Source organism: Clupea harengus, chromosome 1, assembly GCF_900700415.2.
Source record: "Clupea harengus chromosome 1, Ch_v2.0.2, whole genome shotgun sequence".
Lineage (NCBI taxonomy): Eukaryota > Metazoa > Chordata > Actinopteri > Clupeiformes > Clupeidae > Clupea > Clupea harengus.
Window position 1 is genome coordinate 6,646,994 of NC_045152.1, and position 15,409 is coordinate 6,662,402.

Genomic DNA, 15,409 nt, shown 5'->3' on the forward strand with positions numbered 1-15,409 from the left:
GAGTTTCCAGGCTTTCCATGAGCGTGGGAACCCTACTACACACTGCACCATGAGTCATATAGCTGAGGATTTGGCATATCCACAGCATAGAAACCGTTTGAGGATCATTTTTGATTAACATCAGTAACCAAGTCTTTCGTAAGAGAGTAGCCTCAGTACTGGTCAACCAACACAGCTCTCTCACACACACACACACGCAATCGTCAGAGGCAAAGACAAGAAAAGAACAGTCAGCACGTCTGCTTCCCCTCACTGACCTGCACTTGCATGTAGAGATGCGCCTCTTGTCTCTCCTTCCTCTTCTGGGCCTCCACACGCTTCTCCTCCTGCAGCCGCTCCACCAGCTGCTGGGGAATGTCCACGTCTGTCACCGGCAGCAGCACCTCACCTGGGACACACACACACACACAATCGTATCACACACACACACACAGCGCAGAACACCAATCTGTTCACCTTCGAAAGAATTACATATACCAGGCGCTCTCTCTCACTCACACACACACAGATAAGAGTCACACAACATTACAACTACACAGGACACCAGTCTGTTTATTCTGTAAAAGTATAATTTATACCAGCACTTATGCAAGTTCAATGCAAAATTCATGTCATTTGTTTGACAGATGTATGTTTAGGTTATTACACAAGTCACACAAATAGTGGCCCTTTCAAGGATGGACGGAAGAAAAGATCCAATCCATTATTGATACCGAATGTCAAAGCTTAATTATTTAATAATGACTGACGGAACATGCTGCCATCTAAGGAGTCGATGTTACAAAGGCAGGATAAATATGATTGGGGACACACAACACAAATATCCAAGATAGGGCTACGATATTAGTTCTCAACATTCATAATGACCTTGTGAACATCAATTAAGGGCATTCAGCTGATATGATTCACATGCATAGATACCGTAGATATACCACGCTGCAACGAGATTAGGCAGACAATAGAAGAAGTCACACACATAAGGCAACAGTCTTACTCACACACACACAAACACACTACTAATCTGTCACCTACTGCTAAAAGAAGTCATGAATCTATCCCAACCAGTGAGCAGAGCTCTCAACACAAGCACCATGAACATGAAGACAACATGAACATGTAGACACTATGACAAAATGCACCTTTAAAATCACCAACGCTGCTCGCCGTGTAGGGTTCTAAAGATGTGACGCATTAACACCAGCACAGAGAGCATTACAGAGAGAAGCCCAAATACACTCTCCAAAAATCTGACTAACCTATTTGCGATGACTCAGCTGGGAGTAATGGAAAACTAAAATATCATTTGTGTCACGAGAATCCCGGGCCTGAGAGCCGCTAGAATGTGTCAAGGGCACGAGAGAGAGAGAGAGAGAGAGGGGGGAGAGAGAGGTGCACTCACTGAGCTTGGACTCCCGGATGTACACCAGCATGTAGGCGTTGGTGCAGTGGCGCACGGACAGGTCGTCGTCATGGCCGCCATAGTTGTGCTCGATGGCCTCCTCCTTGGTGCACCGTGACACCACGTCGTCATCGAACTTACACCACTGAGGAAGGGACAGATGAAGGGGTGGGGGGGGGGGGGGGGGGGGTCAAACGTCCCAGGAGGTGTCAGTTCCATTTCTTTACACGTTTTTTGTTTTTTAAAAGACAGCCATTGAGAATACGATGGGCCATGCATGATCAGTGCCTTTTGTTAGTCGTCCACACCAGTGCAGTAGACATCTTATCTAGGCACAGGTCAATGAAAATATGGCTTTGGTAGACTTGATATCTGATTATACATGTTTTTATTAAATATATTCAGATGTGTAGCTTCACACCTAAATCAAGCAGTACACATAGAATTAAAAATTCTCCGACGACAAAGGTTCACATCCTGATCAACTATCAGTTCAACAGGAAAGCAATTATTCAGCCTACTTGCTAACCACAGTCTGTTCTTAATTATTTAATTACTATTATTACCATTTACAATTATTCAGAACATTTCCCCAATTTTAGAGGAAATGTCATTGAATATTTTGTAGAATTGTTCAATGATACGGTGAACATTGATACATAGATACACATGTGTGACTAAAGATTTTCTTAAGAGGTCCCCAATATAAACAATCATTACCAAATCTAATTACAAACCCAAATAAGTGAAACACCATCAGCCAACAATGCATTCTGCTATTGTTCTGTCAAGGTCAGACAACAATGCACTCTGCTACTGTTGTCTACCATTTCATTCACAGCTTTCAAGGAAACACTTCAGAGAACCTACACCGACTGCTTATACATCTACAGCTCACACAGAATCAATGCACAGCAAACCACATTTATCCCCCCCTCCCAATGAAAGTAAGTAAAGATCCTCACTATTGGCTCGGTGACACTCGCTTTGCCGTCTCCTTTAGGGTTGAGATAGACGACATAGTGGCCGCCGTGGTTGTCCCCGCTATGCACCAGCACCGCGTGAAGGATGTAGTTGGCCGGGTCCTTGGCGTCAGTCTTCTGGAGAAACTCATCCAGTGGCAACTGTTCAGGGAACTCAAACCTGCAGGCGGAGGGTTAAACAATGTGTGAGACCTCGAGCAACCTTTAGCTAAAGGCATGTGCTACTGAAGGAAATGCAAACTAGCATCGGATGCTCGGTATTAGTTTCTTGTTTGACTCAATAAAACAAGACAGTCTAGACATTGTTTTTTTTAACAAAGAAACAACGTACTAGGAAAAATCAACACAATTCACACAAGTGAAATTTCTAAATTCAAAATTGTTCTGACAGGCGACATGTTTGTCGGTCCAAGTCTAAGGCCTACAGTGCGGGGACCATAAAGCCAAATTAAATTACTTTAATTAACTTAGACCCTGGCCATATCACAGTCATTACATCAGTGAAGGAACACAAAGCTCTGCAACATAGCTTAATGCTAGCAGCCTTCTTGCTACCACTTCCTGCAGTGTCATATTAGCCAAATACAATCTACAGTTCTTTCAAAAGGTTGTATTAACCAGAGATAGGCTTGTATGGATTTCTTTACATACTACCATGTTGTATTGATAATCATGTGTTATTGCTTGTTGTTTTTACCCAGTGTTTCATTTTTGTTTTAAAGGAGAGTAACTGAATTATCCTGTTGGCCTCACAGAAAGGCATAATTAGTTCCAATTGGAATTCAGAATTCAGATTTTGTAGAAGTTGTATTTACAATGCAGTAGGCGCCAAATATTTCGACATAGGTCTGCTGCTGGGTAATCTTAAAAGGAGCGTAGTTTAGTTTAATGCGAGTAATTCTACAAAACCGCTGTTTGATCAAAAGTTTAAATCTGAGAGCTTGTAATTAAGAGTAAATAAAAACCATGAAGGACAAGATGCACCACACAGTATGCACTTCTCCACTGCAGCCTTTAGACACTTTTCCACTGCAGGAACCACCCATGTAGGACCTTTTTTGGGGGGTGAAATAAGTATGTACTCTGGATAGGTACTTCTGTGCGTCCCTGAAACTGATTTCTTGACGCCTAACAGATAAACGCGACGTGAATGGAAGACAACAACAAAACCAGCTAGATTTAAAATCAGAGGTTACGCAGTCAATACGTAAGGGATAATGTATTGTCCAGAGGTCATTATCCAAAAATAAATCCCGACGGGGCGAACAGCACCCCGACGCGCAGCGGATGACAATACATTATCCCGCTTATTATACGGTTACTTGCCAAAAACGATAGAAGACATTCCTCCAAAATACCTCTTTTTAATGATTTAGTTGCCGTTTCGTGATTTCCGCTAAGAAATAAATAGTTCAAGCAAATAGAACTTTTAAGTTTCAGGTGTTGCGTAGCAACACATTACTTGCTGACTTCAAATTACAATGAGTCTGTTACGTTAAATGACCGGACTACTTGCAGAATGATATGAAAGATGTGAATTAGAAGCACAAAACCCGTTGCCAATGACAGCGGTCAATATCTTTTCGCAGCGATGAATATCAAGAAATATTCACCTGCGAACGTTGGGATGCCCATTCAAATCAACGGTACTTTTTGGAACATTCTGAAGAGCCGTATAATAAAACTAAATACATTAAAGCTTACATAGTAAGCTAGTTGGGGTTAGTCACTGAATGAACACAACCAAAACGTTTAAATAATCATAATGGTGCTGATATATTCATTTATCAAGTAATTAAAGCTGCGATGAAGCCATTTAAATTGAGTATTAACAACTTCAGAGCAAAATTTGTCCTGCGCACCCCCTTCCTGCAGTGGAAAAGCACCTTAAGTTCACTCAACAGAGGGCCTCAATGCAGAACGCAGTTCTTTCAGCTGGCCTGAAGGCCCGCATCAAGGACTTGAGCATCTATAAGGAGCCGGAGATTACAAAAACACAAAAAGTGCAATGTGTGCCCTTTTTTAGCTGTCTGCAGAGCAGCTGCAATGTCATCTCCTCATTCTTCAAGGGATTTTACCGTACATACTAGTATACGGCCTGCAACACTGAGCACATTCACATGAATGTACTGGTGAGGACTTTTTGTAGCATTAGGTTGGGAACTGTAACCAAGCCTTAAACCCTGTTCAGAGCACGCAGAGCAAGACAGCGAGGAGCCGAGGCATGCAAAAAGCCTGCGGGGCCGCAGCGGGGAACGAGAGAAACCAGACTTCTGCTGATCGGAGGCCCATCCATGAGTCACATTCTCTGAGCCGGGTATTTAAAGCACTGCAGCAGTGGCGGCGGCGGCAGCAGCAGCTCCTGCTCTCCTCTGTAAAGTGGTGTGATGTAAACGGGCCCTGGGCGCTTTTAGAAACTGCATCAGAACTGGTGCTGGCCAAGTGGCCCTTCCGGCAGGACAGGAAGGGTTTACAGTGAAAAACGCCGCATTTCTGATGGCTGCCCTCTGGCTTGTAATGGCGGACGTAGAAAAGTTGCTGTACTGAGCAGTGATATTGATGTCTACCTGTCGTTGATCTTGATGTTTTGGTCGGTCTGGGGGTCGTACATGAACCTCATCAGTTGCAAGTGCAGAATCGGGGGGAAGGTGAGGAACTTCACACCTTTTTCTGCCTCCTGAAAAGGTGAAGAAAAGAAAAAAGAGAGACAAATTCACCAGGACAGAAAAAAAGTATTGTGTATGGAAATAACCATGTAAAAAGGAAATGGTGATGAGGTCAGAGGTGGTTAGTGTGTGTGTGTGTGTGTGTGTGTGTGTGTGTGTGTGTGTGTGTGTGTGTGTATTTGCCAGGGAAAGAGTCAGAAGGTGTGTGTTTGTTTGCCCACCTGGAGCCCGTGCTCTCCGGCATCATACTTGTTATCTCCGTCCAGCTGCTCAACAGCCACATAGTCTTTGAACGACTCAAAAACTGCAGGGAAAAGGGAAAGGCAGGTGAGTCCCCAGCAGCCATCAGGGAGGCAGTCCCTCCCCCCCTCCCTCCCACTCATCCCAAAGCCTCGTCAACCCCCAAACTCTCTTAGGCTAAACCCAACTACAGCCAGAGAGAAGTACTTTGTAGAGAGGTTTGAGTCATCAAGATTAAGATCAATGAAAATCAAACCGGGGCGACTTGACAGACACTCGTTTAAAAAAATGCAGGCACCGCCGTTAGATTTAAGTGTCAGCAGAAGCAGCAGTGCACTTGAGAGAAAACCACAGGCCATGAATACTCACTGTTCTTTTTTCCTTTTATGCTGAGCTGAATGTCGTAGTAGTCCTCTATTCTCTCGGACCGGTAATCGACATGCTTACACTGGATATAGGACTAGAGGAGATGAGGGGAAAGGAGATTAGGGAATGTGGGCAATGTAGGAAACTGTAGGCAGCAGAGGCGGTGTTAGAGGCGAGTGCCGACGCGGAGCTGGACACTTACCACCATCTTTCCTCTGAAGAGTTTTGGGATGGTGCCCTCCACACAAGTGCCTTTCATTTTGTTCTCCACATTGTCCAGCAGCTAAACAAGACACCACATCAAGGTCAAAACAATGCCCATTCAGTGCTCTCAATGGCCTCCCTGTTTAGACATTTGATGACTCCCAGAATCAGGATTTTGTTCAAAGAATCAAATCAGGCGCAAAGCCTACTGCTAAAAAAAGGACCTAAACTGTTTACAGTTATTCTTATTCAAGTGAATGGACTTGAGAAATATCAAGTTGTGCTGTATCTGGAAAAAACACAAACCACTCACCACTCTGCACAACTCCTGCACATCGTGCTGCATGAAACTGTCAAGGGTCTCCCACCTTTGAAAAACAGACAAGAGGCTCAAAAAAAGCACCATGGGAATGCCACCACTAAGACAATAGCTATATGGGTGGCAACCAGAGAGCAGGTAGGACCCAGTGAGACCAATCGAGCAATTAATAAGTGGTTTAATAATTCAAGTATAAAACAAGTTTAGCCACATCTCCTGTTAATACACAAGCACACCAACCCGAAAGACTTGGTCAGCTTCTTTGTCCCCACTGGCTTGTCACTGTGTTGAAGTTCATAGAAAACCCTTTGCAGAGCCAGCGGGACACTTTTGGAGGAGTCATCCCCTTCGGTCGGCATCATGTACACCGCCTGAAAGCAGTTGGGGGGTGGACAACTTTACAAACAGGCTGACACTGGCAAAATGAGTACCAAAGTTCAGGCCACATGCATTGCTTTGAACTTATTTAGAAAGCAAGTGACTGGTAAATAATTGTCATCTCAGAACATTATCTTTCCAAATCCCACCCTGAACTGTGGAAAGTGCTTTGCTAGCTCAAAGCCTTTTTTTTTAGTTAAATAGCACACTGGCCTTAGTGGATCATGCTACACTTTGTATATCCCCTGCTGTGAGGGCACAGAAGAAGCCAGGGCAGTGTGTTACTCCCAGGGGGGAGGTGATTGCCTCTGCCTCTGGTAACCTGATGTGCAGGCCTGCAGCACCAGACACCAGGACGCATTTGAGAGAGTGCTGCTTGTAACCTCACCCTCCGGAGCTGGTTGGTGAAGAACAGCGTCTGCAGCAGGCTGTTCATGTAACATGTGGCTCCCTGGTTCTTGAGCCCCACGTAGCCGGTGTGCTTCTTTGAGTCCCACCTGCAAGGGAGGATGACGCACTGTCAAGGGCTGCTTTTGTCAACAGTGAAACACTGACTGTGGTTCACGCTTGGGTATTTTGACAGGAGTGCTGAGAAATTGCCGGCGTTGTGGAAAGAATACTTACGCCACCCCATGTGGAGCGTCTGCCTGCACAAAGACTTCAAAGGTGACTTTGTCATCCTCTACAAATCCCCTCTCCGGATCAGTCACGTCCTAGAAATGTACAAGAATTGAAAAACAAGTATGATACACTGTACTGTGCTGAGCGTCTGAATCCAAATGTCTGCTGCGTTTTTTTTTTTATTACAGTACAAATATTTCATCAAATATATACACTATACACAAAGACATAACACCAATGTCAACAAAATAGAAATAATTGCAAGTAGCTCTATTTGTAACTCATGCATGTCTCAAAACAAAGGTCGTTAGTGAACCGCATAATTTCACAGACGGTACAGGCACATCAGATGACTGCATAGTCTTGCTGCTCTGTTTCTCCAACAGGCACAGGATGAGGAGAGAGGGGTGGGGGGATGGTGTTGAGATGACGTGACTCAGGTGCAGCACTTACACTCCAGGACATGAAGTTGGAGAAGCCCCAGTCGTTCTCCTTGTGGAAGAAGAGGTGGCTAATGCGGCGACTGAAGGACTTCTCGTCATCTTTGTAGTTGATGATCTTCAGCATCGCCTGGGCATGACACGACCACGACCTTCAAATTCAGAACAATCACAGTTGGTCAATCAGCCATCCACTTTTACTCAGAGTGATCTACAATTCTGAAAATGTCATCTTGGTGAACTTCTTTATTGGCATCAGTGACTGCATTAAGACTCGTCACTTAATCTACTATTCAAAAGTTTGGGGTCACTTAGGGTTTTCACTGAAAGCATACATGAAATGAGTTTGAGTAGGAAATATAGCTAAATGAATAGGAAACATCATTGATAAGGTCTGAAATAATGATTTTTAATTGATATAATAATTGTGTTTATCAAACTTTACTTTCGTCACATAATCCTTAATTTTCAACAATTACATTACATATTGGTCCTATTAGGTCAAGGCCCTATTTTTTTTTAAGCAAATGTATTATTCTCCATCTAAACCGGGGCCTTTGGTTGCACTCACGTGGAATCGGACTCTGCATTGCACTGCAGGAAGAAGCCCACACTCTTCTGGTGAGGCCTGTCTGGGTAGAAGCGTGGCATCACCATGATCTTCCAGGGCAGGTTCCTCACGAAGCAAGAAGGGCTGAGCACAGACTCACTCAGCCGGCTGAATCGCTCCACAACAAAGCGGAAGGTAGCCTCTGACCGCCAACTGGTATCTACCATCACAAAAAGCAACAAGGTTAAAACATTACCTGCCAATACCAAATAAAAGCTCCTTGGTTGATGAGAAAAATTGGCTTGAGTCATTTCACTGGCAGCTATGTAACATGATGTTATCTGCTGATGATGGTGCCTCACCGTCCTCCATGTCTTCCTCTGTGTTGTTATGCCCGTCTGCTATGGCCATGTTCCCGTTGATGACAGGGTTCTGGGGGATTCTAGGGGGATCATCTGTGTCCCCAGCTAACAGAGGCCGAAACAGAGAGAGGGAGATGGAGAAAGGGAGGGCATCACACAAAAACAAAATATTAGACTGACCGGCACATGGACATTCCCTACCTTTAATGAAACAGGAACATTCACAGCAGCATTTTTTTTTTTAATGGTTTAATAATTACAAATGTGAACTTCATACAAAAATGTCAGTTGATTTTGAGGACATGAGAATTAACCATAACTGTATCAACAAAAAAAACTGAGCAACACACCATAAAGTAGGCCCAATACTAAACTCAACCAAGTCTGACAGAAGTCAACTTCAGGATGAACACAAAGGAACAGCCATCAAAAAACCTACAAAGTTCCAGGAAAAATACTCAGATATGCTTTGTAAGCTGACCTCATTTTGTCAAGTGGATTACATACTGGCTATGACAGGTGCCATTCCTCTCATTTCCCATCTCCATTTTAGTAGAGGCCGACCGGATCCGCAAAAATGCATGGCATAATTATTGTATCATATAAAATAAGTGTCGTTATTATTATTATTGTCAATAAGCACTCATCCACAACAGAATGAAAATTTAGTTTTCAAAACATATCTGGCCAAGGACATATTTGCTGATCAGTTAATTTTCACATGACCACAACAGTGTGTTTTGTAAAAGCTTGTAATTGGCCTAATTTACGTTGTTTCTTTGTTGATCAACACAAACCAGGTTAATCAGATTTACACCATTTATCAGGCGTTGGTAAACAAACCAACTTCACATATCCATAGTACATATCCTTTTCAATATATATTAGTGCATTAATATTAATCGGCGAATTTAAGGTTACACGTACAAACCAAGCAGCCTATGAAAGACAGATAAGTCCGGCGAGCTATGTTCATATAGGCCTACTACATCATCTGCAGGCTATTTATTTCGGACTAGGCCTGCGACCTGACCTGCTGAAGGAATAATGAATTAAGTTAGGTACTTACGCCCCCGTTTGTGACTGGCATAACTTAAAAATAAATGCGGATTTTACCGAGCATAGAAAAAATGAACTTAAACGACTTAACTGTTATGTACTGTTAATACGGCAGGCTGCAAGAGGTTGATTAAAAATGTATCATTAAATATGGCGAAGTTTCATGTATCGAGGGCGCAAATCCCCGCGCTGTGTCGATGTCTGCACATGAAGGCCTTGCCGCAGCCTCCTCCTAAGCTCCGCTCAGTATTTTCGCATCACCATAATGGAGCTACCTAAGCCAACAACAAACTAGGGCATTAGAAATAAACAGGCCTGCTGCCCATGTAAACGACGACGGTTGATCGCTTTGGGTTCTCAACACATAATACTGCGATTGCCAAATAGGACCCAAATCGGCGTCTTTGGTTTGTAATGTTCTCAAATGGGGTAACGTTACCCAACTGATTTAGTTAGCCATCTGGCCATCTGGCTAACTGACTTAAAACCGCAAAATGTATAGTTAGCTAGCTAGCTAGCAGGCTAGCAAACTAAACTCGATTACAGGTTAAATACATTTTATATTTCTGCTTTAAAAGCACTGATATAGCTCTCAAGCGAGTAATCGCTGCAGTGTAGTAAAAACTGTCAAGGCTTCATGACAACGTAAACAAATACATACGCACGCAGGCCTGGCACAAAATTGATCATTGCAAAATACGGTCCTCCATCTTGGAATAAAATTGCCATACACTCCCCCTTGCTGCAACTTTTGGATGGAACTGTGGCCCTTCAAATGAAGCTAACAGAAAGCTAGCTGAAATTGTGAATATGGTCAATAATCAAATATAACGTGTCCGACACCCATATTGCATCTCTAGATTTCTAATACCTGATCAATGGCATCTTGATTATTTGTCGGAATATAATAGGACTTAGTTTGTATACCGGTCGAGCACCGCTAGCACTAACGCTAGCCGTCTAACGTTTACTTTCTAAAATTAAACAGAAGAGGAACGTTAGCGTTTACGTTAGTTCTCTTCTTATTTTATAAGTGCGCGCTGGCCGCAGTCACCGAACTCAAACTTGAGAGCAGGGAGCGTAGCATCTTCTTTAAATAAATGAATGAAAATGGATGCACAGACGAAGGGTCTGCGACAAGGCGACGGCAGTCATATTTGTTTCACGTTGAAAACATTAGCTAATGTTACTAGCTAGCTGTTAACGTTATCGGGCTAGTTTACAATTTTAACGTAATTTGATAAGAGTTAACGATAACCCACATAGTCGGTTTGTTGCTAACGTCCGGTGTCCATAGTGCCAACAACGTGAAGTTATATGGAAAATGAACGTTGATGACCATTCATCAATATACCAATAAAGGAGACAGAATGGACGAAATACCATTACTTATGGTGTTACTCACACTGGTCCAGATATGTCAACTCTTGACATGCTAGTTTAACAGATTGGTTTAATGATGATTTCTTACAGTGATCCGACTTACTTAGAATGGTTAACTGCCCAGCTAAATTATTTTTATAACACTTTCCCACCTCCCCAACTTCAGTTCAATGTTCAAAATACTTTAATGTCTCAATAACTGGTCTGGCCTATGGGCTAACGTTAGCTCGGTTATCTGCGCCACGTTTATTGCAGTCAATTCCGGTAATGTTAGCTAAAAAATCAGCTTGCTTGAGCAATATTCGCATATGCTGTCGTTAATGAATTATTCGACATATGTCTCTGCATCATCATCGTCTGGTTATGTAGGATGTAACTTATATATTTCAGTTGAACAGATACGGTGAAACACTGCTCATCATCTGTCACCAAAAACACTGACTAATGCAGCTAGATAATTTAGCCTGCTAACGTCATGAGCTACTGCAGCTAGCTGTCTGACTAGCCAGTAGTTGCTAGCACACCGTTAGCCTACAGATAATTGTTTAGAGTTAGCTAGCTAGTAAATTAGCTAGCTAGGCAAAACGAGGTCAAAACATCCACACTGTTGTTAGCCATAAGGGAAGCAACAACACTTTACCGTGTAATTCACCCTCATGTTAAAGTTAACTGTGTATATTGTCTATAGCTTGCAAAGCATACAAACATTTAGGCTGCAAAAAACATTTAAGCTGCATGAGGCCTTGTCCTACCTTCCATCTCCATATCCTCGGGTTCGCTAAGCTGTTGCTCGCCGGCTTTCTGCTGCTGTTGCTGAGTGTGATGGTGGTGGTTCATGTTGGCAACTGTTGTGATGTTGTGATGTTTGTTGTTTTTGTTCCCCTGGACCTTGTCTGGTGTCGGTTCCGTGGAGAAAGGGGTCCGGGGAAGTTGATGGGGTGTTTGAGGATGCGGAGGAGGGGTAAACAGGTCGAGCCTTGGCGGCTGGGCCTGTTCTACAACGACCTCGGCCTTTTCTGCAGTCAGCGCCGGGGACTGAGGAAGGGAGGTCGGTGGGGGAGCAGGCAGAGAAACACGGACGTATTTGCTCGCTATTCGCCCAATCTCGGCGCCTTGATGGGGATACTAACACTAACTGGGATAGATGATTTGGGCTCCTGTGCAAGGAGGCCCGCTGAATTAAATCCGACTTTGCCCCTATAATATGGGGCAGAAGACGAAGTGAGTGAAATTGAACTCGCACCACAACCTGCAGCCGGAGAAAACAAATACCTTGTTTATAGCTAGCTGATGCTAGGTAGCTAAGCTAGCGAGAGTGACAAAGGATAGAAAATTCAACCAAAAATCTCTCGAAACAATTCTAAATAGAACTTTTCCTGCAATATGTCCAGTCCGTCTGCTCCTCCGATTGTCCCTCTTCTGGGGGGGAGCGGAGAAAAAAGCTATCCATTCAAACCAGATTCTAATTTGAAATCGCACTAATTTAGAAGTTCAAGCAGACATGCATACGTTTTGTCTCGATATTACGTCCAGTAGAACTATTAACGAATCGAATAGCTAAATTCATTAAGCAGTTGCATTTCAAATGTATACTCTAAGTAAAATATTTTGCCCGGTCACGGCCAGAGCTCTCTCACCCGCTCCCGTGGTTTGTGATGTTCAGTTGAGGTAAAACTCAAAATGGCGGTCGCGCTCCTCTCTGAAATGTCACATCCGCATGGAGATCTAAACACTCGGCGGACACAAGTAGTCAGTCCCACATATATTAGCATTACGCTGGCTTCAGTGGTTGTCTGTATGGCATGGCATTGGAACTGTCTGTCATCAACTAATTAAAGCAAGTTTAATTTGAAATCGACATTTTGAGCATAACTAAGCCGGAAAGTTATTAGCCTTATACACTTTTCTCCCTCCGTTTGCACCAGACAGGGTTGTTGTAATTAGGCTTAATGCGAACTGACTTTAAGACCACAGGATGGGAGCTTGCCCACTTGATGATGATACAGAGAAAAGTCTAGTGATATTTATTTACCATTATATACACTTGTGCGCAGTCTGTGCGCACTTCCTACGCTTCTGCTTAAGGGAATTTGGAGAACTTGAGAATCTAAGCATACATAGCTCTCTTTGTGATAATGGGGCCTTCAGGTAGGGAAGTTGTCCTATTCTCAGCGTACAGAAAATTCCGTTTTACCCCAATTTTGCCTAGTTTAGGCTACCGCTGTGTAGCACGTACTCTCTATCTCTTGGGAGATTGACAGATAGGCCCAATGGGCTATTTAATAGATAGAGTAGCCAACAACCTACTGTAGCATTGTGGGTTCAGCAATTCAGCAGCCCTGTGCAGCAGGCTATTGATTCATTCGAGGCTGTTCTTCCACCGCCTAAAAAATGGTAAACTATTTATAAAGCTAGAACTGTTGTTACAACTGATCAAGAAAATATGTGGTGTCCATAGTTTCCATGCCATACACATAGGCTACCCGTAATGGACCTGCAAATAAAAGCTGAATGAATATACAAAAACATATTTATTCATTAGATTGCTCAAAGAATTCAGGGAAGGTCTATATATTGCGTTGCAATTCTCTTATGCACAGCTTATAGAGTACAAAGGGCCACATGTTAAGTTCATGGAAAAGCACGTCAACAAATACTGCCCTCTGCTGTCAAATAGACATGATGTTGGCCTATTGATAGAAGTTTTTCTGTCAAAATTTTACCTATACATACAATGAATAAAATGTTTTTGTTTTTTTAAACACTCACTTGTTTGATGTAGGGTCCTTAGAAGGCCTTTTGGAACACTAGGGGAAAATAACGTTTGGTCATTTACCTTGTATCAAAGCAATCTTGAAAAACCTTATGCTAAGAGTTCTAAATATGAAGTTGGAGTTCTTTCATGAGGCTGATTGGAGAACTGAGTCATAGGTTTAATCCATTAGGAAGTGAACAAACACCAATTCATTTCAAAGTATCCAAGTAAAAAGAAAGTATCCAAGGACACATTTTAAGTTGTATAAAAGAGTCAGTTTATCTGTAATCAGTGACTTGTACTTTCCAATAGACCCCATGCTAATAGCTTGGAGTACCATAGCCTATAATTAGCATTGAATACAAATATTTGTATGCAAAACAATGAATTCAAGCCCACGATGCATTAGCATCTTGAATATGCCACACTGGTTTATGATAACCATGAAAAGTGCTGTAAACAAGCAAGGAAAGTGGCACAGTGAAGAGCCGTTGGTTATGTATTCCTAGCCCCACATGTTTGATTACTGTACAATCACTTCAGTGGCTTTCATCTCAGACAGCTATCACTGAAGGCTTCAGCAAAGTGGACAAGATACCTTAACATTTAGATATACTTCAGGTTGGAAAAAAGCTTTTCACATTACAGAGATCTGGATACTACTAAGAGTGAAAGAAATGAACAGAATGAGTAGCAGTACCATATACCTCTGGGATGACTGCTGAGGAGAAATAGCTCCAGTGGCAAAAAATTGACATGTGACATTGATATGTCATACATGTTAGTAAGTGCTATTAATTTGGCTGCAATTTGATATTCTTGCCTGGTTCTACATTTATTAGGCTAGTCAGATGAACATTAATGGTAGATAAATAAAGATACATCATAGTTTTTATTCTGTCTGATCCAAACATCTCTTGTCTTGAGGATGGTCACACAAATTTCACTTGAACATGAACAAGTATTGGTTGCAAATCTTTGTGGCTCTTTGGGTTATTCACAACATAAAGGAATTCATCATTCATTCGTCACATCAATAGCATTATTTTTTCCTCAACACTGACAAATTACACAAGGGTTGACATTTACCATTTAAAATGGATGAGAGACCATTCAAAGTTCTAAATAAGACAAGAAAACATGACAATTATAATAATAATAATAATTAAAAGTTTTCTCAGTATCTGATATTTCTCAGAAATTTGCATGTCCTTTCACCTTGTTGACATTACATTTACATTTAGTCATTTAGCAGACGCTTTTATCCAAAGCGACTTACAAGGATGTATACACATGTTACATGTTGAATAGCCAGGAGTGTGTTGAACTAAACATCGTGCACTCAGACTCCGAGATGTGGTGATTACATGTAGTGAGATTCTAGGCCTTTCCCAAATGTCAACCATTGTAAATTGATTTATTTTGATCCGTCAGTTAATTAAAGATGCAGACCACAATTTGGTTACGGTTTTGTGAAAGGTAATTAATATTTGAGATCAACAGCCAAACAAATTACACCCATGCCTTCCATGATCCCAAAGCATTGTTTTGATTGGCTGGGTGTAGCGAAAGGAGAGAGCAGTCACCCCACCCGGCCTTGAACTCGGGTCTACAGGGTACCAAACCTGCACCCTTCGGGAAGCGCACCCATGCGCTTCACGCATACAGGCATCCCTCACACATC

General features: G+C 42.5%; 1 protein-coding gene across 5 annotated transcripts in view; it reads right to left on the reverse strand.

Annotated features, from left to right (window-relative positions):
* usp7 (ubiquitin specific peptidase 7 (herpes virus-associated)) overlaps positions 1–12,713 on the reverse strand; it is a 20,119-nt gene extending 7,406 nt beyond the window's left edge. The window contains exons 1-16 of one of the 5 annotated variants that reach the window (XM_031565938.2): positions 12,608–12,713; positions 11,723–12,167; positions 8,529–8,633; positions 8,188–8,386; positions 7,630–7,768; positions 7,180–7,268; positions 6,944–7,052; positions 6,418–6,548; positions 6,172–6,226; positions 5,857–5,937; positions 5,658–5,748; positions 5,270–5,352; positions 4,950–5,059; positions 2,365–2,542; positions 1,400–1,544; positions 258–388 (exon numbers count right to left, since the gene is read on the reverse strand). In XM_031565938.2, the coding sequence (XP_031421798.1) occupies positions 258–388; positions 1,400–1,544; positions 2,365–2,542; positions 4,950–5,059; positions 5,270–5,352; positions 5,658–5,748; positions 5,857–5,937; positions 6,172–6,226; positions 6,418–6,548; positions 6,944–7,052; positions 7,180–7,268; positions 7,630–7,768; positions 8,188–8,386; positions 8,529–8,633; positions 11,723–11,807 (1,731 nt within the window). In that variant the 5' untranslated portion in view covers positions 11,808–12,167; positions 12,608–12,713. Of the gene's footprint in view, positions 1–257; positions 389–1,399; positions 1,545–2,364; positions 2,543–4,949; positions 5,060–5,269; positions 5,353–5,657; positions 5,749–5,856; positions 5,938–6,171; positions 6,227–6,417; positions 6,549–6,943; positions 7,053–7,179; positions 7,269–7,629; positions 7,769–8,187; positions 8,387–8,528; positions 8,634–10,248; positions 10,274–10,458; positions 10,541–11,722 lie in introns of those variants that run through there. The other 4 variants (XM_031565942.2, XM_012827188.3, XM_031565946.2 and 1 more) reach the window with 4 other exon arrangements.
* Positions 12,714–15,409: the final 2,696 nt, after the last annotated feature.